At 40.9% G+C, this 27,893-nt stretch overlaps 1 protein-coding gene across 3 annotated transcripts; it reads right to left on the reverse strand.

The window, feature by feature from the left end:
- Positions 1-39: 39 nt before the first annotated feature.
- Positions 40-27,893, reverse strand: ampd2a (adenosine monophosphate deaminase 2a). 3 transcript variants are annotated; one of them, XM_075460990.1, is made up of 18 exons: positions 27,119-27,893; positions 12,863-12,993; positions 12,292-12,422; positions 11,676-11,744; positions 9,644-9,755; positions 9,358-9,538; positions 8,121-8,262; positions 7,715-7,804; positions 7,498-7,627; positions 7,197-7,391; positions 6,967-7,098; positions 6,710-6,873; positions 6,308-6,434; positions 6,045-6,208; positions 5,734-5,854; positions 4,134-4,307; positions 3,901-4,011; positions 40-3,538 (listed from the first exon to the last, which is right to left on the reverse strand). In XM_075460990.1, exons 1-18 carry the CDS (start codon positions 27,573-27,575, stop codon positions 3,323-3,325), a joined length of 2,847 nt encoding a protein of 948 aa, XP_075317105.1. In that variant the 5' UTR covers positions 27,576-27,893; the 3' UTR covers positions 40-3,322. The 3 variants fall into 3 exon arrangements, with proteins under 3 accessions (XP_075317105.1, XP_075317108.1, XP_075317106.1); XM_075460993.1 differs by lacking the exon at positions 27,119-27,893 and adding an exon at positions 18,999-19,324; XM_075460991.1 differs by lacking the exon at positions 11,676-11,744.

Genomic DNA, 27,893 nt, shown 5'->3' on the forward strand with positions numbered 1-27,893 from the left:
ATCCTGCAACTTGTAAATAAAAGCAAAGTCTAGCACAAGTTTGGTGAATCAACATGCTTTATTTTTTATTTCAGACATTATACACGAACTTTATCAGAATCTGTAAAATGCTGGCAGTCCATCTCAAGCAATAATAAGGCTACATATCAACGGACATCAAATTGGGCAGAATTCAAGATGAAATTTTGACGTCAAAAAAAGTGATACAACCGTCAGATGAACACAAGCGTTTCTCTAAATATCCATTATACTTAATGCACAGTGAAGTTAGCAGGCAGAGATAAATCAAGCTGAACATGAATAAGATGTTTATATAGATCGTGAACTAATGTTTTGAATATGATTAATAAGTGAACGGTGTGTTTTTATGTTTTAAATAGTCAATGTTACTGCTAAGAAGACACATCACAGTATCATATTGCTGTTTAATCTTCACTGGAACAAATCAACTAGTATCAATAGAATCCCACTTGGTTGATTACTTTTATATTTTCACAGGCAAAAATGGATGAAACTGGCTGTTTTTTTGTTTTTCTGCTTCAGCCTTCTTTAACAATGTCTCTAGAATTTAGAAGTTGTTGCGCTACAGGGAATCGCAATTGGACTTTGGAATTATTAATTTATCCTTTTACAAATTCACGACATTTCACAGACCAAACTATTCACTGATTAGTCAGTGATGAGAGTCACGTGAGCTGCGGCCCGAAAGGCAACACTGTCGTGTCTGTTGACAACACTGGGCGCCAAAATGACAAGACGAGGGATAAGCATTTCTGAGGTAGGATGCTCCATGTTGCAGACATAACAAACACAGTAAACGGCAAACAATGAGTTGTAAAGCTGAGTGGATGGAAACTGAAAGTTCAGGTGGGTCTGTTATAAAAGAGTACTCTCTATCAAAAACATACTCCCATTCTTAACAAAAAAAAACATTGAACATTATTAGTAGTGAAACACAAATGAAAGTAAGATGTAGTGATTACAAAAGCAGGCATATAATGATAAGTACAATCATCATTAGGGTACAATCTCTTTTTTAGTTTGGCTCAAATAAGTTTCGCACAGTGTGGGTTAAAAGGAATCTTTGCACCCGGCTGATGTATAAACAGAGCAGGTTTTCGTGGTTGTTGGTGTCTGACTGGCTACTTTAACTAAAGAGGCACTACCTATTGTCGACATTTTACTGAATTAAAGCAATGAGTCGATAAAACACTAAATGTGATGGAACGCAGCCACCGTATTAACAAGCAGGCAGAGTGAGCACCAAAACCTTATGCCCAGTTACGTGTTAAAGGCCAACAATAACAGAATCTTTATTCTGATGACAATGCTCTCATACACAATGATCAACAATAGCAAAACTGCTATCCTTAACATCACCATATCTTGAATATAAAATTTCATATCTCTATTTTGCATCTAAAAATATATTAATAGATTAAATCCAACAATCACATAAGTTCCTCTGAGTTCAGCACATCCTCTGACACTTGGAAGCTACGAGCTATTCTCACTGAACAAATGTGGATTCTCTCTTATCCCGATCTTCTATACATCAAACACATATACATCCCGATACTTTACAGCTGGTTATTCAAATAGAAGCTCATTTTTTTCTGATTCATTTCCCCGGTCTCTCTGCTACAAAAAAGCAATTTAAGGTAAAATCCAAAGCACACAGTTTGATTGGAGGCAGGACCGTGTCCAGTGGCAGGCCGTGCAGTGTGATAACATGGGTGTATCGTAAAAAACAAAAAAAAACAATATGAGGCACGTGATGCCAGCTAACTGATCAGCAAACCCAAAACGAACACCTACAGAATCATGCAACAGTTTTAACCATGTCCCAGCATGGTGTGCTCTTTTTCTACAGCGCTTTTCTACTGAGTTCAAATCCGTTTGTTTCATTCCAAACGGATTCAGGATCAAAAGCTGGTCGGCACCCCTGAACTGTGTCGTTAAGATGCTTTACGTTACAATTTAATGTAAACGACTCATCCTATCCTGATATCCATTAGTCATGCAGGCATGCAGAAAAGCGCTTCTAAGGAGTGCACGTGAGAAAAACCCACCTTCCTCCTCAGAGGGCAGAGTGAAAGCTACTTCACACCAAGCATGCAGCTGGGTGCTTTCAGCTCCATCAGCGTGTAAACTGACAGAAAAACTGGACATGCACCAGCACTCAAAGCTAGAAATGCAAAGGCACTGTCAAATCTTGGTGCTTATGAACAGTGTACTGCATGCAAAGGTAAAAACCTTTTTCTTTCTAGTTTGTTCACTGGAATAGGAATGAGTGTGATCAGGGCCCCGTGGACATACAGAGGGTGCTAAATGGCTACAGTGAAGTAACACCGAGTTCATCCACACTTACATGTGCTCTACGATGAACATTTCTCTTATGTCTCTGCTACCGCTGTTATAAACCGCCATAGTAAAAGAATTAACCAGGAATTTATTGTGCAGCAAAAGAGGCCCGTTTACTTTAAGGAATGTTTGCAGTCAACCACCAAAAGTCTCTTGTAGCTTGAAGGCCATGCAGTTGAACTTCTCTTTCAAGTTACTCTCTGTATTGATTAGAATCACGGAAGAACTATTGTGAATGTGCAATAAAGCAAGAAAGAACATCTAAAATTACACCGAGCATCGCACTTGGCTAATATTTAGTGCTGCAGCATTCAGTTGAATGAAACAGGAAGCCTGTCAGAGTTTGCTGTGCGGGTATGTCCAACCTGTAAGGAAAATCCCAGCGGGCTTTTACAATTACTGTATACTGTAAGTACAAAGAGAACAGATGTCCTCAGCAGCATGGCCGTACACAGGAAAGTTAAGTGACACAGAGAAAAGGTTTGCTAAAGCGTTGTCTAAATGTGCTGTTTGTCATTGTGTCCGTGAACAGAACAGGAAACGTCACATGTGGTTCTCTGATAATTCCATGAAACTAAAGAAAAAAAATATGCCAATTCCTGGAAACCTTCACAATGTCGACTCAGACTCAACATGTCAGAGAGAACCACAGACACAGAAGTTACAGGGGTTACAACCACTTGGGGAAATTTGAAATAAAACAAAATGTTGGAATCTTTTTCATACACCACAACAGAAGTTGAAGAGTGTTGCAGCTGAAATACTCACAAACACTGTAAACTTGGCTTTTTGGTGGCTGTGCAGCTGTCAGAGTGCGGCACACTCCTCTAAGGTGACGCTTGGTGGCGTTTATTCTGTGAAGAGGCCAAACAGCAGAAATGCTCTCACGCCACATGTATTTAGTGTCATGCTGAGTGGGGTCGGGAATTTATGAGATGAGACCGTGGGGGCTGTGATTTCAACGCCTCCCAGAGAGAGGACCCATGCTCAGAGAGTCCTCCTCGTCGACAGCGTCCAGGTCTTTGGTGCGCACCGCGTGAGTGATGAGGTTAAGCTCCTCAGTGAGTGTCTCGCTGCGGTACGCCACGCGGATATCAGGGACGTTGGTGCGGCGGATGTCGTTGCTTTCAGGACCCTCCTTATAATAATTGGGGCCCAGCCATAAGCTTTTGGCCTGAAATGTAAAGAAGCTGCATGAGTGGAAACAGATACCTCTTGGAGAAGTTTGAAGCGTACTTTGGTTCAATAAAATAAAGATGCGAGTCTTCTCGCAGGATTCCAGTTAATTTGGTCAACAGTCTCATAGAGGTCTTAATTATACATTTTAGCAATACAATGTAGTCTAGTGCAGCTCCACCATTTATCAAACCATTTCTGAAACTGTGTGAACATGTAAACACTGTGAAAGGTAGAAACTTTTGAGAGCGCTGTACTGAATAGCCATAGACTGCACCTACACAGAATTCCCCCATTAACTGATTTTACTTTTTATCGTTTGATAAGCCAGCGGATGAACAGAGTTTTAAATTAGTTTACCTTGTGTGAAAATCCACTCATTAGGACGCTGTTTCTTGCCAACTCACACATGTCACAAGAGCTCAGTTTCCACACTTGAGCGGCAATGCTGTACTCTTCCATCAGGGGCTCCTGGGTGCAGAAAAGCACAGCATAGACGCACATAACGTCAGGAGAAATCTAAGTTTCGACTCTTACCCTTTTTTTTTACCCGGCGTACAGGAAGTGCAGGACAACGGAGGACGCCTACTAACCTTGGTGAAGTGGAACTGAAGAGGATCATCAGTGGACAGGGAGATGATGAGGCCTCTGGACAGATACTCTGGCAGAGGGTTGCGGTGGTAGCTGAGAAACAGGCTGTTGTTACTCAGCGGTGACATGGCGATGCCAACTTGAGCCAGGTAGTAAAGATACTGAAGCACCGGAGCCTTAGAGGTGTCAAAGAAAAGGAGCAGGAGAGAGAGAAAAAAAGGGACCAGATATGCAGCCGTTAGCTACAATGGCACGGTAATAAGAATGCTCGACTGTCCCAGACTCAGCAGCAGCAGTAAACTGCCAGATTTGTTGAGCTCCCTCCGGATGAGTAAAAAATACATTAATAGTTACCAATGAACATGGTGGAAGACCACCTTGACACACATACTAAGCAATACACAAACAATGAGTATCACACATTTCTTTATGTTTGTTATGGTACATCCTAAGTACAAATTAAAATACAAATATTATCCCTTCATGGTGAAAATGTTCTAACATCATAGAAAACTAAATCTGGGCATAAGGTAACAATCAAAAATAGAAGGAAATAAAATGACCTACAACTGTGGAGAGATCTTACTGCTTTTGAACATTTATTTCAAGTGGATCTAAATTTTCATTTATTATGATGTCAACACACAGAAAGATGTGATACCTCCCGAGATTTAACTGTAGATTATGATTCTTCATCCCAACCATGTTGATGACTCAACATGTTGATGAAAAAGTAACAGGTTTTGCGACTGAGATTGTGTTGGATGGGATGAGCCAGAGGTTCCACATTATTCAACCTGCTGGAGATGCACAATTAAAGCAGAGAGGAGCTGATTTAAGCCCCGTTTCCACTATGCAGTCCGGTACGGGTCGGTTCAGAACGGTTTGCTTATTTCAGTGTTTCCACTACCACGAAAGCGTACCGGTCCCATGGTACCTGTTACCATTTTTGTAACCCTTCTCCTTGGGATACCTAGCACACAGGACCGGTTCCAGGCTCTGCTCTCCGTTGTTGGTGAGGAGGCTGTACAGCGGAGCTCGATGGCGCTGTGCGAAACGAAAAAGTTTTCCAGCTGATTCCCGCAAAAATGGCAGAGAGTGGTTTCAACCGGACCCCCAGCCAGTGTCGCATTAAGCTGAAGAAGCTTCGGAGCGATCGACGTAGTGACGCTTTGGCACGCACTCCGCCCACCCCTGAGGGTCCCCTTTGTATAGTGGGAACGCAAAGCTGACCCCAAAGCGACCCGACCCGTACCGATACGAAGTGACCCGACCCGTACTGACAGTGGAAACGAAGCTTTTTCATCACAGTGCATGTGTGTATTCGTCAGGTTTAAATTTAGATATATCTGAATGGGCTTCTTTTTCCTTTATTTCATTGTTCCATCAGACTAATGCTAATGTGGTTTTTGGTGAACAAAAGTGATGTTTCATGTTATTGAGGTGGTTCTGAGTAGGTGGGATATATCTGTTGAATCTGTTAAATCAATCATCAAATGCATAGCAAATGTTACATACACAAAACTCACACAAGTCATTAAAGAATGGCAGGGCCAAATATTTCCATAACAGTCTTTGAAAGTCTCTCAGTGGTTTCCTTACCTTTCTGAGCAGCAGCCCATGGGAGATGTTCTCTGACAACATGAAACCCGACACCAGGTGGTGGATCGGTCCCGCTTCACCACAGTGAGGTCGCAGCACAAATGTGTGGAAGCCTCGTCGTCTGTATCAGACAAACGTAAAAAAATATCCCAAAACACGTCCACTTAAATCAAAGATTGTTATGCCACAACTCAGAATAACTGCCCAGGAGCCGTAGACTCTGTTTTTGTGAATCATTAAAAGGTGTTTAAAATGAATAGATAACTGACAGAAACCAACAATTGTTGTGCATCACAAGTGCATCCCTTTACCTTCGCAGGTGGTTGAGCACAGTCATGTTGGCGTAGGTGTAATAGAGGTAGTAAGAGTAGGGTGGGTTGTCCTCCTCAGTCCAGTCGGCTGGCAGCGGACTGTCAAGATTAAAAATATGCTGCTCGGGTTTGGATTCATCGTCCACGCTGTCAAAGCCCACCACCTATCAACGCACAAAACCAGAGAGGGAAGGAACAGTCACTCTTTTTCTTCAAGAGTGAATCACGAGGATATTGTGGATTTCTTCGGACGCCACACTCACATGATCCAGGAAGAGATGCAGCTCAGGGTGGCTGCTGGGGTTGATTGTGACCTCAAACAGAGGCATGAAGATATTCTCCAACATCTCCTGGAAATTAGCCAGCTGCTTCTTTGTGTGGTACACATCACTGGAAGAAGGGTCATTCAACGGTCACTGTTACTGTCAAAGAAGTTTTTATGCAGCGTTTGATTTGTTTTACCAATGAGAAAGTGGTTTCAGTGGTAACAGGCTGGAAACTGTGACTCATGACCTCTTGGGTAGTTAGTAATTGTCACATGTTCCCTTGAAAGAGATCCCAATCAGGTTTGTTTTGCACCACTAAATCATTGTCACAAATCATTGCGCAGACTGAATTCAACACGTCTCAGCTTCAAGGACAATGAAGTTTGGGGGAGGACTTACAATAAACGGGGCACCTGGATAAGCCAGCGTACATTATCAGAGTACACTTTGTGTTTGACGGCCCACTGAGCCAGGTTGTCCCATTCATCCCGGGAGCGGCCATAGATGGACAGTCGTAGCTCAGAGTTTTGGTATTTACTCTCCTCCAAGTCAGCCATCACCTCCTGGACAAACAAATACAGCATGGATGTACCAGTCTGTGTGTGTATTCAGACATTTGCACAAGGTACACATTTTATAGATGAATGATTTCCCACCTTAACAATATGTGCAAAGTATTTTCCGTCTACGCAGTTGTCCGTCTTGATGAAGATCTCTCTGAGGATGGATTCTCCGATGGGGTTGTACTTGGCATTAAACTTGTCAAAGCGATGAAATGTGTTTCGGTCCTGATAAGTACAACATAAGATACAACAAATATCAATCTCATCTTTACCAGATGAACCTCAGAGTGTACGATGTCTCCATTTTGTCTCTCATTTCTCACCGCATGCATGTCAAGCGTGTCCACACTCAGGTCGTAGGCTGTCAGGTTCATGGTTTCAAAAACATCTTTGAGGGTCTGACCACGCCCGTCCTCGACGTGAACAATCTCCCCAGGGTATTTCTTCATGGCTCTCTTGATGAAGCGCAGCAGGTGTTTCTGGTTCATGCAGGATGACGCATGTATATGTGTGTCCACCTGGACAGTGCAGAACAGCACAGACAGTTATTTGCCTGTTCAAGTGGTTCAGGTGCGGAAGCAGCTGGAAAAACCTTAAAGCAAAAAGAATCTTGTTGGTTCTTGCCTTTCTAATGTTGTAGAAGTCTCTGTGAGGAACCTTCTTTTGAGATGCCAGCTCCTTCATCTCATTCAGGAGAATGTGCATCTGAAATTTGGAGCTTAGGTACTGCAGGCGACGGTAGCAGAATGACTTCCTATAAAGTGGAAGAGACGTGTTTTAATGAACGAAACACTAAGCCCCTCAAAGGTCTGATAGTTGATCGCATTAAAGCAACACTCACACTGGCCCGTTGATAATAAGCAACATCATCACATTCGTGTCTTCAATGTACTCCTTCAGGTCAGGGTATGGCAGGTCAAGTTCGACGCTTCTGAAAAGCACAACAGATCAAGATTATTGAGACTAATTTTTTCCAAGCAAGCTGCCGGGTACAGATTAAAGCTGTCGTGGAGAGATTATAACCCCGATTCCAACGAGCACAAGCTTTTAAGATAACAACATTTTCAGACATAAAAAAAATGTTATAATATAAAAGCATTTTGTCTTCTTTAGAACAAAATAACTGTGAACTGAGAACACAATATTATCTTGTGCGTATTATCACCAGAATATCAGTTTTTAATATGTTCATGTTAGGATTATCATCAGTATATCCTGACACTCTAAATACAGTCACAAACACATACTTGTCCATGTTGGTTTTCTTAGTGTAGACATGGACTACACCACCAACCATCTTGCAACCGTATCCCGTGTCTGCTGGCATATTATTTGGGTCCAGATTGTCGTAAGGATGCGTCTCTGAGACAGGAGGGTGCACGGGGGAATCTGGCAAAAACAGAGACTTGACACTGATCAATCTTTCAAGCTACAGAAAATACTTCATAACAAACAACAGCGACGCTGTAAATGTTTAAGGAAAACTTTTATTACAATGTGACTCAAAGTGTCTTGTCTTCTGCCATTCGATCTAGTCTTAAATTGCACATGCTTACTAAAAAACATTGTTGAATTCTTAAAAGGCAAATACTTCAAGATACTTATGCCTTTGCGCTATCACGTGCTTTTAGGCAGTGCACACTCTTTGAATACTGACATGAAACAATGTAAGCAATGCTCAGTTATTAAATCAAAAGTTCGAAAAAGCTTTGCAATCTTGAGTCCAGAACCCAGACAAGAAGAAATGATTATAATGTTGTCTTAGTCCTAAAAAAGTAACTAATGTAGTTGTATGTAAATAAAGCCTTCTTTGTAATAGGCTGAGCCATCCATAAGAAGCAAAGCTGTCAATATCCTTATTGGCAGCTTTTTTTAAAAATGGCACCGTATGGATTGGACTAATTTGGATTTTAATTAATTTGATTTGATTGGACTATGATTGTATTACAATTAAATGGATTATAATTGGCCTGAATTGGACTATCTTTGAAGTACCTTGCGATAACATGCATTGCGATTGGGTGCTATATAAATAAAACTGAATCAAACTCAACTATCAAGCAGAGATGGATAACAACGAGTAAAACACTCACTGAGAAAGACACGCAATCCTCTTGAATCATTTGGGCCAAGTGCATAATTTATCATTAGAACTAAAGATAGTTATCATCATTTATTCATCTGACTGTGAAGCTGACTGACTGACTGTTTTGTCAGTCAAAAGAAAGAAGCAAAAAATACTGACCCATGTTTTCAAAGAGTCAAAGATTTTCCTCTTGTTAAGTGACAAACTTTTTGGTGACTTTACATTGTAGGTTCCAGTTCAGTTGCACTGACTTATTTTGGCGACAAATTTAAAAACAAATAGCTGTCAGAGCCATTTTACCTTCTAATGAATTGATCAAAAAAGAAAAAGATGATGAAAAAGATCAGATTCTGTTAATCTGTTGAGTGTGTTCAAAACTAGATGTGAGTGTACTATACCAGCATCAACAGGGCTCTCTGGTGTATCTTCATAGACTCCCAGATTTAGAGTCCCAAGGTCCTGCAGGGAATGAGCTGTGGTCTTACAAAATGTCTGCAATGAACGGTTTATGTACTTCTCCCGGATGAATAATGCCTTCACCACACACTTGGCAGCATCTACCAGGTCAGTGAAAGGAACCTGGAGATGCATACGATCACAGAAATAAAAATAAAAATGAATAAAATATGCTGGGCTTGAGTATTTTTTTTTTTTTTAAACAATCCACAGATTTGAGATTCTCACCCCACACTTTTCTTCTCCAGATATTGAGACCCGTTGATACTCCCTTTCCATCGGTATTTCCCTCTCCGTAAAGCCAACATCAACAGTGTCCACACTCTTTTCCTTCAGTAATCTTATCAGAAACAGACACGGAAAGGACAGTTCAAAACAAAGAGGAAGAAAAGAGGCAGACAGAATAATGATACGCAGATAGAAAACAGGTGAGGGGGAAGTTTGACAGTATATAAACATACAAGTTTCCTACAAGATTCAGACGTTCTATATCGTGTATCAGGTGTTATAGTTGTTTATTAGGTTTAATATGCAGTTATAGTATGTGTGAAAATTAGCTTGTCTCCTAGATATGATCTTAGACTCAGTCAGACCGACTACAGATCAAAGAAACACTCTGACACAGGCTTTCAGCAGTTTACAACATGAGTCTTGCTGAAGCCAACTTTACACCGACAGTGATAATGGCCACTGTGCTTCTGGGAACCTTTGGCCATTACTTCTCTCTAGACGTCAACTTGCCAGCATGGTTTTTGTCCTGACATAAAGCGTAAACTGTGGAGCCTTAATGCGCAACAGCCCGATATTAAACCCACTGACCTGACATTGTGAAGACAAACAGCAATGATCAGTTGATGCATTGGCAACACGAGACCTCTGACGGGGGGGGTCATAGCAGCAGATCCTTCAGGTCTTTTAAGCAGCGAGGTGGGGCCTTTATATAAACGAGTTGTTATATAAGAATTTTAAAGACCAGTCGCAACCATGACGTCATAGTTACCTCAAACCATTCCAGATTATCTTATGCTGTTAGAAAGTGTACATTCACACGGCTAAAAAAAGGCCACTGACATCAAAGAATACCATTGCCATGGAGGGGTCTATGAGCCAGCCTTCACTCAGGTTGTCCTTCCTTTTGGTGAATGCTAAAAGCAGCACACAGACAACACTCAGCAAGGCTTGCTGTTTGGAGACGCTCTGATCCAGTCCCCCAGTTACCAGAAGTTTTTCTGTCGCTCAGATCTTTATGCTTGTCCTTTTTTCTGCTTTCAATGCATCAACTTCATTAAAGAAGAGAAAGTTCATTGTCTTTCTTATATATCCCATTCCCTAACAACAAGATAATTACTTAAACAATCAGAGGCTTAATGTTGTGGCTTATTGGTGTATATGTGTATATTTTGTTTATACTAATAATTACTTTTTGTATTTTTTTACCTTTGCAGAGTAGATTTAGGCAGTGAATGAGGTTAGAGAGGGGCTAGATTCAAACCTTAGACACTGCAGTTAAGTGGCATGAGCTTTAACCATTTTTCTGTATATGGTTTAAATAAGTGTGAAGTCCAACCTGAATTGATATTCTCATACGTACTGCTCTGGCAACACGTGTGGATTAGATTCTTGATTCATCTGTAATAATTTAAAAATTCTTAAAATTCATCATAATATTAACACATTTGTGTCACAAGTGCCTTTGAAGCCTGCTGTGCAAGAGTAACAGCTACTATGGTATTAATGTATAATAATGAAGTTCAATGGTTAATCCACAAAGCTGCATAATGACCAGAGCAGTGAGAATTACTCAATAATCTCAGCAAGACTCATTCCTGACTAAACGCATTAAGTCTTGTTTCAGCTAAAAGGCACATCAAGTAATACATTATGCAAATGTCGACTTGTCTTTCTAACTAAAATTACTTATTTTTAGCAAAAGTAAATGGCGAAACAACAAGGTACCCATATGTACGTACACCTGTCACATCACCAGCAGGGGGAGGATGTGGTCCATCTCAATAGGATAAAAATGCCCATCAATAGTTCTGAAGGATATTACTTACACAAGTCCAGAGTTCCTAAATAATGTAGACTAGGCATGGATAACTACAGAACAATCACAATAAATATCAATTTAAGAGGGTAGGTAGTTATCAGGCACATTTCTCAGAGAACGAGCAAGATAAACAGAGATGATTAAAGTGACAACCACAGAAATAATCACCAGACTGAACATGCATACTGAGGCAGAGCTCAGAGCACTCACTCTAGGTCTGCAGCACTGTCGATTTTCATGAAGTCCTGTTTGGCACGGAGCAAGATCTCTGGCTCAAGCCTTGGGGTGATATACATTGGCGCAGGATAGCGTGGGCAAGGCAAGGGCAGATGGGCATCAGAGGTAGTGAGAAAGAAATCGAGCACAGAAAAGGAAAGACCAAACAAATACAAGCAAAAACTCACCCTCCAACGAGTCATCTCTCACTCACAAAAATGCATACATTTAGACATAAAGGACTGTAATATCAGTTAGTAATGGTAAGCCCTGATTATGGTTAACTAACCACCCAATGATAAGCTTAGTGGTGTTGTTAGCATGAACCTTGGCAATTGAAACAGAACCCATCTCCTTGTGAAAGTTGGGGTTGTTGAAGACGTACCGACAGAACAGGTGCAGAATGCTGGCTAGCTCAATGAGCTGATTGCGGGGATTAGTTAGCCCACACAATAGCATGTTGGAAACTTATGAGCATGTGTGCAAGAGTGAAAGCAACATTGTGTTTTAAGAGGGGCGAGGAAAAGGAAGGAGAGCCGTGTCTATCTGACGCAATGTTCATAGTTTATTTTAGCAGCTTTGTGCATGGAGTCCGTTTGCATGTTCTCACCTGATGTCCTGACTGATTTGCCTTTCCAGGCGGTGCCGTCGTTCTTCCAGCTGTTCAATGGGGCTGTCCTCGGGGAACTCATAAGGGGCACTACGCATCTCGCTCTCCGCCATGCTGCGTGTGAACAGCTCCTGGTTCAAAGGTAGATTATAAAATACATGGTGTCATAAAACAGGAAACAATCTCGACATCTACATAAGCATGGACATATGGAAGACACTGAGGCTCTCACAAACAGAAAACCATCAGTTATATTTACCCTCAGATAAAGTCAAAGGGGGAAAAAAAGGGATGTGGTGTAAAGCAGTAATTCTGATTTTAATCTTGCTTTTGATGCTTTTATTGGCTTTCTTTCAGTCAATGAGCAAAGCTTCCTTGAAGCTGAAATGATCGACAATAATCCACAGCAGGTTTAGTCCCAATTTAAAGATACAACATCAGCTGATAACTTAAATGGCAATAGTGCTAATTTTAAAATCAACCAATACTGAACTTAACAATGTGGTAAATATAATCCCGACCACAGAGTTTTTGTTTCAATGATTACATGAGTACAATGTTGAGTTCTCACCTCTGCAATCTCTTTGTATTTTTCCTCCATGGATGTTCGCAGGTCGACTGGATAGTGCGAGAGAGAAACGGGTGTCCCTGGAAGGGATCGTTGGGGCTTGAGGGGCTTGGGCCCAGACACACCACAGAGGTCTGTATGAACAAAGGGGAAGGGTCACAATATGTGATCTGAAATACTTAATTACAGTCTTTACTTGCAGGTCATCCTGTGTCCAGTAAGGAAGGAAGCTATGGATTACAAATCAAACAGCAGTTTGATCCAGCGCATCGAACTGAGTGCCACCATCCAAACAGCCGAACATCTGAACATCTGTATTAAAGGATGGCGATCTGACGGATACTCATTTAAACTTGGATAAACTGAATGATAAGTGGGGAATCTAAAAAGCGAGTGGTTTCCTGCTGTCTCCCTAAACTATTGATAGATTCTGAGTCATTTCCCTTTGGCAAGAAGTAACTCTAAACGTTTTAACTTGGTAATTTATTTGAACTTTGATTTTCTTTTAGTTACTCATATTGCACATACTCAACTAAAAAAGTAAACAGAATAACAGTGAGGCATCTTTGAAAATGTTCTGCTCCTGTATGGCCCTGATGGAGAACAACTACATCAATTATACCAGGTGAATAAACGCAGTAATGCCTGGCAAAATGCTGTGTGGTGTGTTGTGCTGAATTGATGAGACCTGTAGTTTAACAATTAGTTTAAATGCATTAAACAGCTCTGACAGTGACTTATTTACACCCCATTTGTTCCTCAGTCAAACACATGTGACTCAGCTTCTCCATTGCAAATGTCCAACTGTAAACACAATCATGTGCAATGACTGACAAAACTCCCAGAGGTTCAGATACACACGGGCTATCTGAGCACTTTGAGCGAACAGCAACAGTTTACAGGATGGATACAGTTAAATATATCAAAGCAGACAAAGCTAAATGTGACTATGAAACCATAAAAGCAAATAATTTGAGTTTGGTTTACCAAAGATTACAATGCGTCCTATTTTGAGTCCGTTGTGTTAGCAGGCACAAACTGGGCTCAGCCACCGCAGATAAGTCTCATGTGATACTTAAAACTAACAGGAGCACATTCAAAAAGTGGAAATCTGTTTTCTAAAGAAAAAGGTTGTTCGGTTATATCATTTGTAACATGAAACTGGAATTGCTGCCGGGCTAAAAAAAGTTCCCTGCAGATTTTTACAAGCTGAGGCAAAATGCAAACGCAGCACTCTCAATATTGAGTAATCCTTGGCCAAAAACTCCCTTTGTTCCCTTCTTTCTTCCCAGCTACATGAGCCTATTAGCCATTTTCTAGTTCTGAAGCCATCAATGATGTGGACGTGAACTGAAGAGAAAAGAACATAACAATCAGCCAGAAGCCAAAGGAAAATGCAAATTTGGCATCATGATGATTAACTATAAAGCTCTTGATAAAGAGGCTGAGATCTCAGAATATGAATATCGTTACGAAATGACCAGTGGACTCACTCTTAAAAAAAAAAAGAGCACATGTTGGCACGTAGATAGATGCAAAACTCTAGACTAAACCAAAGACAACAGAAAGCTACCAAAACGCTACATTAAAATGATCTCTGCGGTACACTATGAAGACCGTGATATCTTACAAATATGGGAGGGAGCAACAATTTACTTATACGTGCACACATAGCAATTTACTCAAGTTTTTGGCTTTGGGAGTGGTTTGCTCTCACTCCTCTATAATTGGAGCCATTGCTGGTGCGGCGTCTAGCCTGCAACAATTAGTCTAAACCATCTGCCGTCTGCTTCTGAAGCAGTGGAGTTATAAATGAGCAGAAGGTAATTCTCCACAGAATACAACTATCGTGAGACGTTTAAATATTGCATACAGCAGCTACTTAGTAAAAATCTCAATCTGAGCTACAGAGGTGACACAGTCCACCGGTGTGCAGTTTAAAGGAGTGCTTGAGCAAACGTGTGTTACAAGACTGGAATTGTGAAGCCAAATGATAAGAAACATGAAATATTTCTGATACAGCTTCCTTAAAATCGTGTCATCAAATACCCGTGTAAACCATGCATGTTACTGTCTTTGAACTATGTATGACGAGCATTTCAAATGGACAAACAGGTGAAATAAAAGTATGGTATTCATGTAATCCTCCAGATTTTTCAGCGCTGAACACTGAATCAAGTATTCCAGAGTTGGATAGGCTGGTTTGGAAAATAAATTAACAAATTTCCAACAGCAAATAACATGTTAAAATAAGGCATACATTACCTGAACAGCTGTGAAGACGTCTGTATAATCTCTAAGTAATGTTTGACTCAGGCTTCTACTTGCAGTGTTTATAATCCAAATATAGAACATGGGAAGGAAAACCCGTTAAACCTTTTTTTTGCAGTATTGCTGCAAAGTCGTGAGGTTGTTCAGTATCCCTGGCACACAAGTTGGCCGTGGGGCCTCCAGCTCTGCCTCAAACATAAGGCTTCCTGTGTGCGTCTATTTCAGAATGAAATGTCTAAACCCCAAAATCGTGACGACGTCGTGAACTCATCTCTTATACAAGCACATAATATTGACAGAGCTGTCCACCTGAGTCTGCACACTGCCCACGTGCTCATTAAGTAACCGTGGAGCTACCTCTGCTCTATAAAGACCAGCACAGGCACTTCCTCTGGTCTGCTTCATGCAGACTGCCGATGAGAATGAGATGCCAGATCAAACCCCAAGAGGCAAAACACAGCGCATTCTTCAAATTCTATTCACTTAAATGAGCTTTAAAATGTTTTGTGAATAAAAATACATCTATAGATGAGTTTTAAAAGATCTCCTTAAAGTAGTTGTTATCAAAAGTTCTCATTTTACTGGCTGAGATCAGATCTAAAGTTGGATACTTCAGATCTGATCAGTCTCCTGGTCAATAGGATATTCAGTTTCCTGAAGTAATGATAACACAACTCTTATCAAACCTCTGATTTCTTTATTTTTTATCATTGGATGACTGATGTTAAGATTACTGACTGTGGATTTGTGCTTTGGCCACCATCATTGGTAGCAGATTGAATCAGATCTTATTTATTAACAGCTACTCTAAAACGATTGTTTGGTAGCTGAAGGCTGTCGGTTTGGTTTATGGCTTCTAGTACATCTACAGAGCAATCTTTTATGATTAGGTCCTCATTGTGTTCATCATGTCCAAAATGCACACGTCTTTGTAAGAGCTCACAGAAAAACACAAAGCATTTCAGTAAGCAGAACCGACTAAAAACATTGTATTAAAAAAAAAACAGCAAAGAGCAAAAACTACCCATATGTACGGCACTCTCTTTAAGCTGCTGACAAATATAGTGAGTGAAATGACGGATCGCTCTATAATATCAATCTACACCAGCAAACTGGGATTTCATAGCTTGATAGAGCAGCATGTTCACCACAGGAGAGTCTCAGCCAAATCTATAGTTTGAGCTAGTTGAGGTCTACATTGGTACTCCGTGATTTCAATCAAATAGTTTGTGTAAAGTCACTTTGTGTTACTGTTATTGTAGCAAGTAGGTCAGAATGATGGATAAAGTCGGGGCAAGAGCCAATATTTCATATATTCTGCTGCTCATGTCATTCTGAGCTTGTAACTACAGGTTTTGAACACATGTAAGGATGGCTTAACTGAAGTCAATATCGCTTAATGACACAGAAACTTTAGTAGACGTAGATATTCATCATCTCAGGGACTCTCATGTATTTTTATAGTATACTAAAATTAGATTTGGAAAAATGTACTTTGTTAGGGAAAATATTATCCAAAACTAGATCAGGTCCGCGTGCCGATAATATTTCTGTATTTTTGTACATTTTTGTTGGTATTTATCAAAAGATAAAATCACCAGAGCAACCACTGCGTGACATTGTGCAACATTTCATGGCATACCGTCAACACGGTAGCCTTACCGAAAAAATAACATTCAAGATTAGTTGGTATTTCAATGAATAGATCTGACCTCGTACTGCCTCATCTGCATTGATCTCAACTCACCGCCCTTTGTGTCTAGCCCTATTCTCCATCTGGCTCTGCTGGGTGCTTCATAAAATGATAAAAAATGCCAACTTTTTGAAGCTCAGCATCACAAAGAGATGATGACAATAATATAGTTCCAGTTCAAATCTCAATATCTTTAACACTTCAAAAGCAGTTACATGAGTTTACTCCATGTAACTTCGAAAAGAAGCCCAGTATCACATGTAGGACACAGTTTGTTTTTTTTTGTTTAAGGTGTAAAGAAAATCTGCAGGAAGAAATCAAACTTAAGCAAAAGCAAACCATGTTTATTTCTCCCATCGCATCTTAACTGGCTGCATATTTCTCCAACAAAGACACCTTGACATAATGCTTCCATTAGAGGGTGTGTCCACCACTGTCATTTTAACTGCAGCAAACTGGCCCCAGAGAGACGTGGGTCTCCAGCTGACGCACAGTGAAGTTCGACTGGATCCAACCTTTGAAACAGAGGTATAACTGATAGTGAACATTTCTTTACCCTGAACCAAGAGGCTGCCAGGGGCCCATACGAACCCTCTACTAATAATAATAATTTGTATGGTTTACATTTGGCCACTTGTCTTATTATTATTATTTATTATCTTTTCCAAAACAACACAAAATTAACGTATGCAAGAATCACATGATCTTCAATTGGGTTCCACTTTAACACGTCATAAAAACACTTATAATAGCTTAATTCTAATAATACTTATGAGCCAAAGTTTGATCTTGTCTTAAAGTATTAAATTTGTAGAATAATAATACTATAATTACAGTGTAATCGTGATTGGTTTCAGCTCGGTTAATAACTGCAGATATTGGCACACTGCCCAGTCTTACATGTTGTTATACAACACAACGGCACTCAAGTTAAACATGTAGAATTCATTAATGTAAAATCAAACACTTTCAGCTTGTATTTGACTTGAGAGAAATCCCTGGATGAATTAACTTAAGTTATCTAGAGCTGCAGGGGTGTTAAACTGGATCAAAGCAACAGTGAAGAACCTGCCGTCGCATGTGCTGTCACCGTTGTCATGCAGCAAAGCATTGTGGGCATGTTAGCAGAAGAAATTGGCCTGAGGGGAAAACAAACAAAACCATGTAAAGTGTATGTGGAGTTTTGTTTTGGTTTACTTTCTGGTCCAATATAAATTAGTTTCAGTTTACTTTCTGGTTTTGGACTCCAGCAAAAAAATGTCTTTTTCTTTGCAGACTTCAATTTAGTCCGTGAGAGGGAGGGTGATGACACAGGCTTCAGATGTTCCTAAGCAACCACAGATGAGAATAAACCTCCTCTTTGCATCTTCACCTCTCAAACAAGATCGGTTCTCATCATCTCATCATTCAGACGGGGAATAATAATTATGAAAAAAACGAATGAAAAATAGTAAAACCTAATACACACACACACACACACATACATGTGTATACAAATAAACCAACACAAAGCAGCTCATCTAAACACTGCACTAACACTCAAGGAAGCTCGTGTGTTCGGGTGGACGGAAAGTGAGACCTCAGCAGTGCACAGCGTATGCTCACATGGGCTGCCTGAGGGTTGAAGCGGTAATGAAGATTCAATCCCTAATGGGATTTTTATTTTCCTTCAGCTCACACACAGCTGGAGCCCACCTTTTTGAGTGCTAAACGGGTGCGAGATGTTTTTTTTTTGTGAGGGCACTCTCAAGAATTTCAGGAATGAAATCTACTTGGCAGTAGTACTGCATCATTCTGAACTACGGCACAGCAGCGGGGACTAAGTGTCCCAAATGTTAACAAACAGCAACTCACAGACTGCCTTATGACAGCTGACAAATCTGTTAATGCTTTCCCATGTAATGCATAAAATTTACTCCTCATCTCATCCCTTTATTTTCGCAGTTCCTCTCTGTGTCTTCTGCATACTTTCATCTTATCATCTTATCCCAGTACACAAAAACTGTTTGGCACTTTATTCTGCACCATATGCCTGCTTGTACAGTATTAAAGTACCAGTGATAAGTACCAAACGTGATGTAGAACTGCTGAAACTTCTGATTACACAAAATTCACATGAACAAGCTCTCCATTGTAGTGGTACTGTTTGTGATTAATCAGCGTATGTTACAGTACCTCTATCTGCCTCTCTTGTCCTGTTCTCACAGTCTCCGTTATGGTTGCAGTGGCCTTGTCTGAGCTCTTGCGGGATGCTGGGACATGTAACTAGGCCTGGGACGGCTGATGTACCCTCCCCCGCTGGTACAGTGGAAGAGAGAGAATGACAGCAAATGAGAGTAGAGGGAGACAGCGAACGCTCTTCCCACAACACAAGCTGCCCTGACACAAGGATCCTCCTGTTCCCCTTCTTTCGTGCTTCCTTTTCTTCTCCTGCAGTAACTGTCGCCACCCTCAGTGTGCTGCTGAGGCAGTTTTCTTTCCCCTCTTTCCCCTCGTTTCTGTGTCACAGCTGCTTCCTGGATTACACCGGTTTTCAGTGCATGAACAGCACAGCCTTCAAGCTCCCTGGACTTAAATACTGGGTTGGAGCATACCACGTGGCAAAAAAAGGGGAAGGACCGGGATGAACCACTTTATGCTCTATTGTGCTGTAAAATGGAGGAGGCCCTGGATAACTGGCCACTCCCACTTCTTCTCGGCCCCCCCCACCTCTTATTTGTGAACACAAAGCTTCAAGCTGTAAATAGGGTTTCTATTAATCTGATCTGTTTTAACAGGAAGATCACTTTGTTCTACAGCTATTATGTGCCTCTCTCTCTGAATGGGTCTGTGTTTATTCATCTTTTTCGGTTAAGCTGCAAACAACTTTTTTTTCTTGTTACTGGCAGAAATGTTAAGACCACCTTAAACTGTTTTTCAGGATTTAAATCATTATAATGTTACTGTCACACTTCAGCCAGCATAATGTTTGAAAAAGTGCCAACTTTTTTTTCAAGCGGCTGCTTGTGCAATCACATTTACGTCCAAGTGAGCTTATTTACGTACTTCATATCATGCTTCACCGCAGATCTCATGTTCCCCAGCAGGGACATTTTGTTTCCTCTTTCACATGTCAAGGAGAGCCTGGTTGCTGTGTTTTCTGAGCTTTTTATTATCTAAAGTTTGGTTTTTAAGTTAGTTTGCAAAGCAACATTCAGACAAATATGGCCACACAAAACATTAAAATGATAAAACTGTGGGCACTTCAACGTGCGCTGAATTGCACACACAGATCCTCGTTTTTGTGCGATGCCACTGCACGCTCACACAGAGGACATCACAATGACAAGGTGCTTGGCCTGCCATTAAAGTAGCTCAGTGACATTTAGAAATAATTGCACGATTGATTAAGTTGACCAAAGTGGGATCCACTCATGAACTGTGCTGTACTAGTTGGATGTCTTTATCTTTAACGAAGATCAATAACAAAGTTAGACTGTGTATTATAAGCAGAAGCAACTTTCCTTTCACAGCTTATAAAATCATAGATACTGCTCAAGTAGCCCACAGCATTTAAAAAAGGATGGACAGCATCCTGATTGCTCTGGATGTGTGACCCATACCATCATGGGCCCATAATGTTGCAGTGAGTGGTATTTTTATTATCCTTCTCCTGTGTAATGAGGGGCAGGACTTCAATAGTTCAGCTGATCAACACTGTCTACTTGTACTTTTTGCTACAAGGGAAAGCTTAATCACCAGTGAACATGAGAAGTTCTTTGATTAAAAGAAAGAAAAAAACTTAAGTGGGATCGATTTTAAAAATGTTGCTTTTTGTAATCTTCCATTTACATTGTCAATAAACAGCAGAGCGAAGATATTTGGTTGTAAAAAAAAAGACTTCTATGAATCAAAATTATTAACTCCTCCTTATGTAACAACTTGCACAAAGCGTTCCATTACAAAAATACACTGGGGGCTATAACAGCATTTGCACGGCTGGATTTTCCGGGTGAACTTGTTGAAGTTCAGGCTCCCTTTAATGTCCCCCATTTACCTGAACGGGCTCCTCGCAATATGGAGAAGTGACAGCTACCCATCTTATCATACAAAGTAAGCGAAGAGAACAACCCATTCCAGCTACTTGGAACTATGATGTTGTTCTTCTGTTCATAGCCACGGGACACAGACCGTCTGGCAAATCAAGTCCAGCCCGGCAGAACCTGAAGTCATTCTATGGTCAATCTGACAGTCCATGTTCCCATCACTTATGAACGCTTATGTTATGTCACTTAAGACACTGAGATACTTGCACTTCTTTACCCAGGGCAGACTCTTGGCTTAGAAAACTTTAACCTTCTTCCTGTAGAGAACCGTGGCAGTGCATTTGGAGGTAATGACTCACATTCGGCTGCAGCACATAAAGCGATGTACTTGTTCCCGTAACGACTGAAAGCCCGACTGCAATGGTGCCAGAAAGACATCTTTGAAAAAAGCAAATCCCCAGTGTAGAAATTATTAAAAGACAATTCTACCACTGCACTCTCACAATATCGCTACACTCACAGTGAAGATATCTAAAAACAAAAATATCTTTTTTTCTGCATTGATCAAACAGGATATATAGTGTAACACAGGGGCGACAGTTCCAGCTTGAGTAGGTTACACTTCTGCTCTTATTCAAAATTTGACAACGTAACTTAACTACATGCGGTTCTACGGCAGCGTCGGGCATCTTATTCAAGTAGCATCTAATACAGCCTCAAGCAGAGACAAGGAGCTCCCTACAGAGGTTTGGTTTTCTAAACTCATGTTTTTTAAAATCCACATCCCCTGATTTCATACATTTACATAAATTTGTGTTCTCAGCCAACACTTCTCTCGATAGTTAGCCGATTTCTAACATTTCCTCCCGGGGCAAAATTTTAGCCCCAAACAGGTTTGGAGAATAACTGTTAAAAGCAAAACAACCAACAGTTCTGTACACATAAGCAGCGGTTCTTCTGATGCTATCCCTATCTTTAATGTAGTGTAAGGTTTGCAGTGTCCTTGACAGGATTATCAACAGAGGCTTGATAGCACCTCTGAGGACTAACTGTCCAATGAGGATTTGAAATAAAAGATGGCAAATCCCTCACCACAAACTTCTATATCCTACAAGGATGAACTTTTCTTGACCTGCAGTTTCTTTTCACAAAGTGTGCATGGCCACTTATCTACCCCCATGTTACATTCATCCCTCTCCTCGAGTCTCCCCTGTTTTTATTTCTGATGTTCAGCCCGGCTGTTTCCCAGGAGAGTAATCAACAGCGAAGGGGAGAAGCTGTACACAAATTTCCACTCCCTTTCTCAAAACGGGAGACAAGAGATGGCATTGCTGTTAACAGCACTGTCGGGCAAACCTAATCTCTACCTCAACAGGAAATTTCCCATGTGAATAAAAGAGGACAAATATTCAAATGGAATTTCTTCCCAGTATTTGGGCCCGTGTGCTTCTCTGCCATTTGTCCATCGGGACTGTTCTCAAAATAATTAGTCTCCCTCGAGACCATCACATGCAAATACACACAAAACACACTGTATACACATATTGACACATGGAGGCTGTAGATGTACACACTAGCAGTCACACACTTAAAGAGAAACACAGATAGACCCTCCTTCCAGTCTTCTGTGATTATCCAGACCACGGTTGTTGTCGCCTCTGTGGGTTCAGCTCTCAACATATCTGAATATAGCAAAGAGGTGCACTATGTCACTTGACACTGTCAGCGTGAAAACACACAGTACTTAGTGGCGCTTGGACATCAAGAGGTCAGCATCCTATTACTGAGACAAAAGCTGTGTCAAGGATGTAAGTCAGAGAGGATAAAAGGGCTATTTCTTCAATTAGTAGATTTCTGATAATGTACGTCCTGTGACATGAGACTCGTATATAAATACACACTTCAGACCTGCTGTTTTTACTTTACTTTATCTCCTAACGCTCCTAATTCATGCTTGGATTTTCTTATTCTTCTGTCTGTTTGGCAGAACTGCCATGAAAGAATGCTATCAATGCTACAAAGGGTTTTGACATCAAACTGTGAACAATATTACCACACTCAGAGTTTGTTGTTGTCTCTTACAAAATTCAATTTGAAGCTTTTACTAATGTACTAATAGATCTATCAATCTATCAAAAGCCAAAATATAGCGAATAGCCTGGCTTTATAATGACAGAACTCTACTGATAAAACTGGCAGAATGTAAATATGGGTTATTTACTCATATCTCAATAATACAAAATTAGAGAAAAATTCTTCACATCTTTTCGCACGTTATAATTGTAAAGCTCAGTGTGAGAGCATATAATTCGAATGACAATGAGAATCTATGAGGTCAGAAGACAATAAAAAGTCCGTTCGGGACCAAACATCTGCGGTCTCTGGTTCATCTGTTATCAGATGAGGGGGATTAAATGAAAGAGGATCTTCGTTAGGAGCCACGCTGAGAGCAGAGACAGACCAAAGCAGCGTGCTTAACTGTACCTCCGCAATGAAATACAACCCATCGTAACCATGTGTGAAAGCACTGTTGGTCAGCTTGCAAATCACCTCAGTGGGAGACGGTTGACAGGAATGATGGTGAGTCTGCTTGCTGTGTGTTTCTCTGTGTACGTACTTGTGTGTGTGTTGTGTGTGTTTTGTTTGGGGAGATATTGTAGTGGCGCTGGCAATCTGTATCTGGTCATCCTCTGCAACAACAGGCCCACCTGTTGGTGTGATAGTTTTCAAGGCCTTAGTTCACAGCTCTCTAAAATCCCTTTTCCACAACTGACATGTTATATAGGAATCAACTGAGCTATTCATAGCTGAGCTGGAATTTTCCACCCAAACACCAAGTAAACTGGTCCTCTGTCATATCTGATGGCAAGACCGGCAGAGGCTGAAGACACTGACAAACCAGCCACTTTCGTTTAAACTGAGTGTTCGACTGAGTGCAGCCCTTTCATGACAGAGTCTCCCTCTAGTGGTGAGATAGTGAAGTGAAGAAATATACTTTGTAAAAAAAATGAGGTGAAACACATTGTTCACCAGAAAATATGCTCAGTATTTCCACATTTTATAAATATTCATGGGACTATCCAGTTTCATTCATAAATGCTTAAGTTCCAAATGTGTCTTACTTTGGTATTTAAATCTCGTCTATAAAAATAATATAACTGAGCAAATGGGACAGATGTTCAGCTTTGTCTCCAAGTTTTGAAAAAAAAAAATCTCTGCAACACCTTTTCATCTGGAGACCAAAATATCAATATGTCTATAACAATATATCTACAATATGCTGCACTCAAACGTAACCTTTCAGTGGGCCTCTGGGGAAGCGAGCATTTCCTCGTCACATGTTTCCGTCCTCTGCGGATCAGCAGGCGTGAGCGGGATGAGACGGGCGGGCAAAGAGGATGCAAGCAAGTCAGGTTAACGTTCTCAGGGTAACTGGGTGTTGATGTGCTAATGGATAAGGAACTAACAAAGCCCTTCGGCAGTAACATAACACAGCATAGATGACTTAACAAGTCATAAAACACTGAACACACAGAGTTTCAATGCAGACTTGTAGGAACATGCAATGGCAGGAACAATATATCAGATTAATGATAAACCGGAGCAGGGAGAGGCTGGAGGAGAGGAGGGAGTGCACGAATCATTGCCATCTCATGAAAAACTGTGAGACTGTCTACATGAACTGAGCAAACACTTTTTGGAGTGTTTTGTATTTCAGTTGGATGGACGTTTCATCCCTTAAGCACATTTTATGTCCCTTTTCTTTAGACGACTCATTGTTCTCCACATAGAAAACTGAACTTTCTGACTTTGTCTTACCAAAAAAAACAGACAGACCATAAACAAAAGTTGAGCGGAAAACTAACTTGTTTGTCCCAGGTGGACATCTGGTTGACTTACACCTACAACATCACTCCAGGTTGTTAAAAGCGAAGACCAATACCAGTATGTTGTTGCTTTTCATATACATGCACAAAAATAAATGGAGTTGTCTAATAATACAAATGATTGAATATTGTGGTTAAGACCTCATTGGCAAATATAGTCATGTATTCATAAGAATGAAGGAGAGATATTCTCATTAACTACATAGTGTACATAAATAGTGTCTCATCTCAAATGCAAATGTTTTTGGAAATGTACAAGCTGTAGACTTTATTGTCTATACAAAATTAAATACCATAACAAACTGCAAAAATTGAGTGTGAAATGCAGGTAATGCAAGTAATGAGGCTGTGATCACTGAATGTGAATCTGTTCGTCAAAGACACAAAAAACAACAAAACATCAAACCTGATGACCAGAAAGCCTCTGATCTAAAAAAAAAAGACACAAGTCTATGTCGAGTTAGAGCTGACATCAACGCAGGAGTTTGAGTATCAGGGCACAACAGATAGGATAGCAGTGGAATTCCCTCCTCCTCTCTGCTAGAGACTTTAATAACCTCAATAGATCACGTCATAACTTTGGCTGAAAAGCTAGGACATTACATATTCTGCTTTATGATGTGAGGCAGTGAAGATCCAGAGGGAGAGTGGAGCCTGCAGGCAGAGACGTAGTCTTGCAGATGAGAGCTGACTGAGTAATCTGCGTTTCCACGCGCAGAATCGACCCCAGCTGTTACATCAGAGAATGTTTTCAAATGTTTTGGTGGGCTTGAAAGATGCAATTTGAAAAAAAAAAAAAAAAAAAAAAGGAAAGTGGAGATGAGCTATTCTTGCTGAGGTTACAAGTGGTAACAAAGCAGTTACTGATGGACGGAGCTCGTGACATGTTTACAACTCCATCAGCTCACTCTACACCTAATGTGGCTTTTTAACAGCAGTAATTTGCATGAAAGAATGCTAACTGGCTGATGTGGTCAAGTGGAAGTGCCCTGACGAGTAGCCTTCATGTGGCACTCATGAAAGACTGTGAGTGCACAGTGCTCAGCCAAGTGGCTAATTGAGAGGACTTAAGTGACTGCACGAACAGAGAGACTTCTAAGTTATTTATTACTGCAGCAAACACAGGCTTCCTCAGCAAATACTGTACAGAGTGTGTCGGTGAGTTACTGCTTCAGATGTGCTGCTGCATCGCTCTTAACACTGACGAACGCGAAGGATGTAGCTCCAAACCAAATCAGTATTTACATTTAATGGCTCTCACGGATGAATCACTGAACTGGCACTGTGGTTTCTCCTCCAAAAAAAAGAAGCATGAACTGCTTAACAGTTAATGAAAGCCCTACGTTAGCGAGATACAGGCAGGTGATTAAGTCTCAGCAAAAAATGTTAAATCAGCCTCTTCGTCAGCATTCAAAGGTAAATGAAAATAAATTTAAAAAAAATCTTATCTATAGAATCCTATCCAAGGCCAAACATCTCTTCCATAATGAACATCAAGCTGTTATGTAGCAGAAATAACAAAAATAAAACTTGAAAAGCAGCTAGACTCAAAACAGCATCCTGTCAACTGCATTTCAGAAATTTTGGTGACAAAATCAAACCATTTAAATCCCAAAGTCCAGTGATTCAAATCAAAGCTCATCAAATGCACTGATAGAATAATCTAACTGAAACTTATAAGGTGGAAAACTTCATCACTGGATCAAGTAACAATCACCGTGACCAGAGAGGAGAATATGTAACACAAACAATCCCACCACTGTCTGGTTGATGAGATAAAGACAAACCATAGTCGGTGGACCCCTGATAAAACTGTAGGTGTGACCGTAAGGGGGAGGGCAAAGATCCAAATACCATTAGCCAAACAAGCTGTTTTGTTTAAGAAAAGCATATATAAAAGTTTATCTCTCATTTCTAATTCACATGCAGAGATAATCAGTAATACATTTCTTTAAATGTTAATTCTATGAGGGGTAGCTAAACAAGTTGTTGATGAACTGATGAGCAGATAGACAAATCTAATCAACAGCAGTTTAAGTAATTGATTGATTTCATCTCACTCACACCTCATCTTTGCAGTTCAGTGGGTTGCAGAAATGAATTAAACATGGAGAAGCGTGCAAGCTGAATGCTTAATATTCAACATCAGTCCAGGCTTCAAACTGATTTAAGCAATGCTTCAATAACAACAAGAAATCAAACAGAGCAGCGAATTCCAAATCTTTAAGGTGATCCCTATCTCTGTGACTTTCTCCTCTAACTGCGTCCGCGTTAATATTTAAATACCTAAGCACAAGCGTTGGTGTCATTTTCTGACTCCTTATCCGTGTCACAGCTGAGAGTCCCCTTACTCTTATGGGACCCCCGCTTCATCAACACTCACCAGGGCTGGTGGTGCTCTGCAGGCTGCCTCTCTTTCGTACCGGGGATTTAGGTTTAGGCTTCCCTTTTCCATCGCTGTTGGAAGAGGAGGCGGAGGAGGATGAGGATGACATCTTAACAGCAGTGCTCCTGTTCCTACTTGAGCAGAGCAAGTCAGAGCTGCGCAGTGGCCAGCAGATGGAGAGAGGAGCACCAGCTCTACTGGTGGAGCTCTGTCTCATGGTGGGGCAAAGGGGCGGCATGGCCCATACTGGTCTGTAAGAAGCTCCCCTGCAAAGTTCGCTCCTCCTCCTCGCAGGCAGAAGCAGGTCAGCAGGCACGCTGCAGAGCGACGCACCGTAAGGCTGCCCAAGGCTTTCCTGGTTCCTGCTGGGAGGCATCCTCCTCGGTTGCCCTAGCAACCAGGGCACCAGCTTCCTGTAGCCAATGCGGTGAAACGCAGCCACAGAGGAGCGCATTGCAAGTCAAAAGTGTGTTGTTAGCATGACAGCCTGCAAGCCTCGTGGCCAAAGACGCACCCGCCAGCTGAGCGCCAAGGTGAGCCAAGGACAAAAGCTTTTCCCCCAGTCTAAAATTAGCAGTTACAGACACAAGATATCATGAGAAAGTGTTGAGCCGAGAAAAGAAACCAAAAAAAAAAAAGATCCAGATGAAGAACGGGAGACTAAAAAGGCAAAGAAGTCAAATTGAACAGAAAGGAAAAGCATAGAAGACAGCTCAGTGTGTGAGCTGACAAGTGAGCTCCCAATCTCCTTTGGTGGAAAATTCTGAGGGGA

Source organism: Odontesthes bonariensis, chromosome 3 (assembly GCF_027942865.1).
Source record: "Odontesthes bonariensis isolate fOdoBon6 chromosome 3, fOdoBon6.hap1, whole genome shotgun sequence".
NCBI classification, from domain to species: Eukaryota; Metazoa; Chordata; class Actinopteri; order Atheriniformes; family Atherinopsidae; genus Odontesthes; species Odontesthes bonariensis.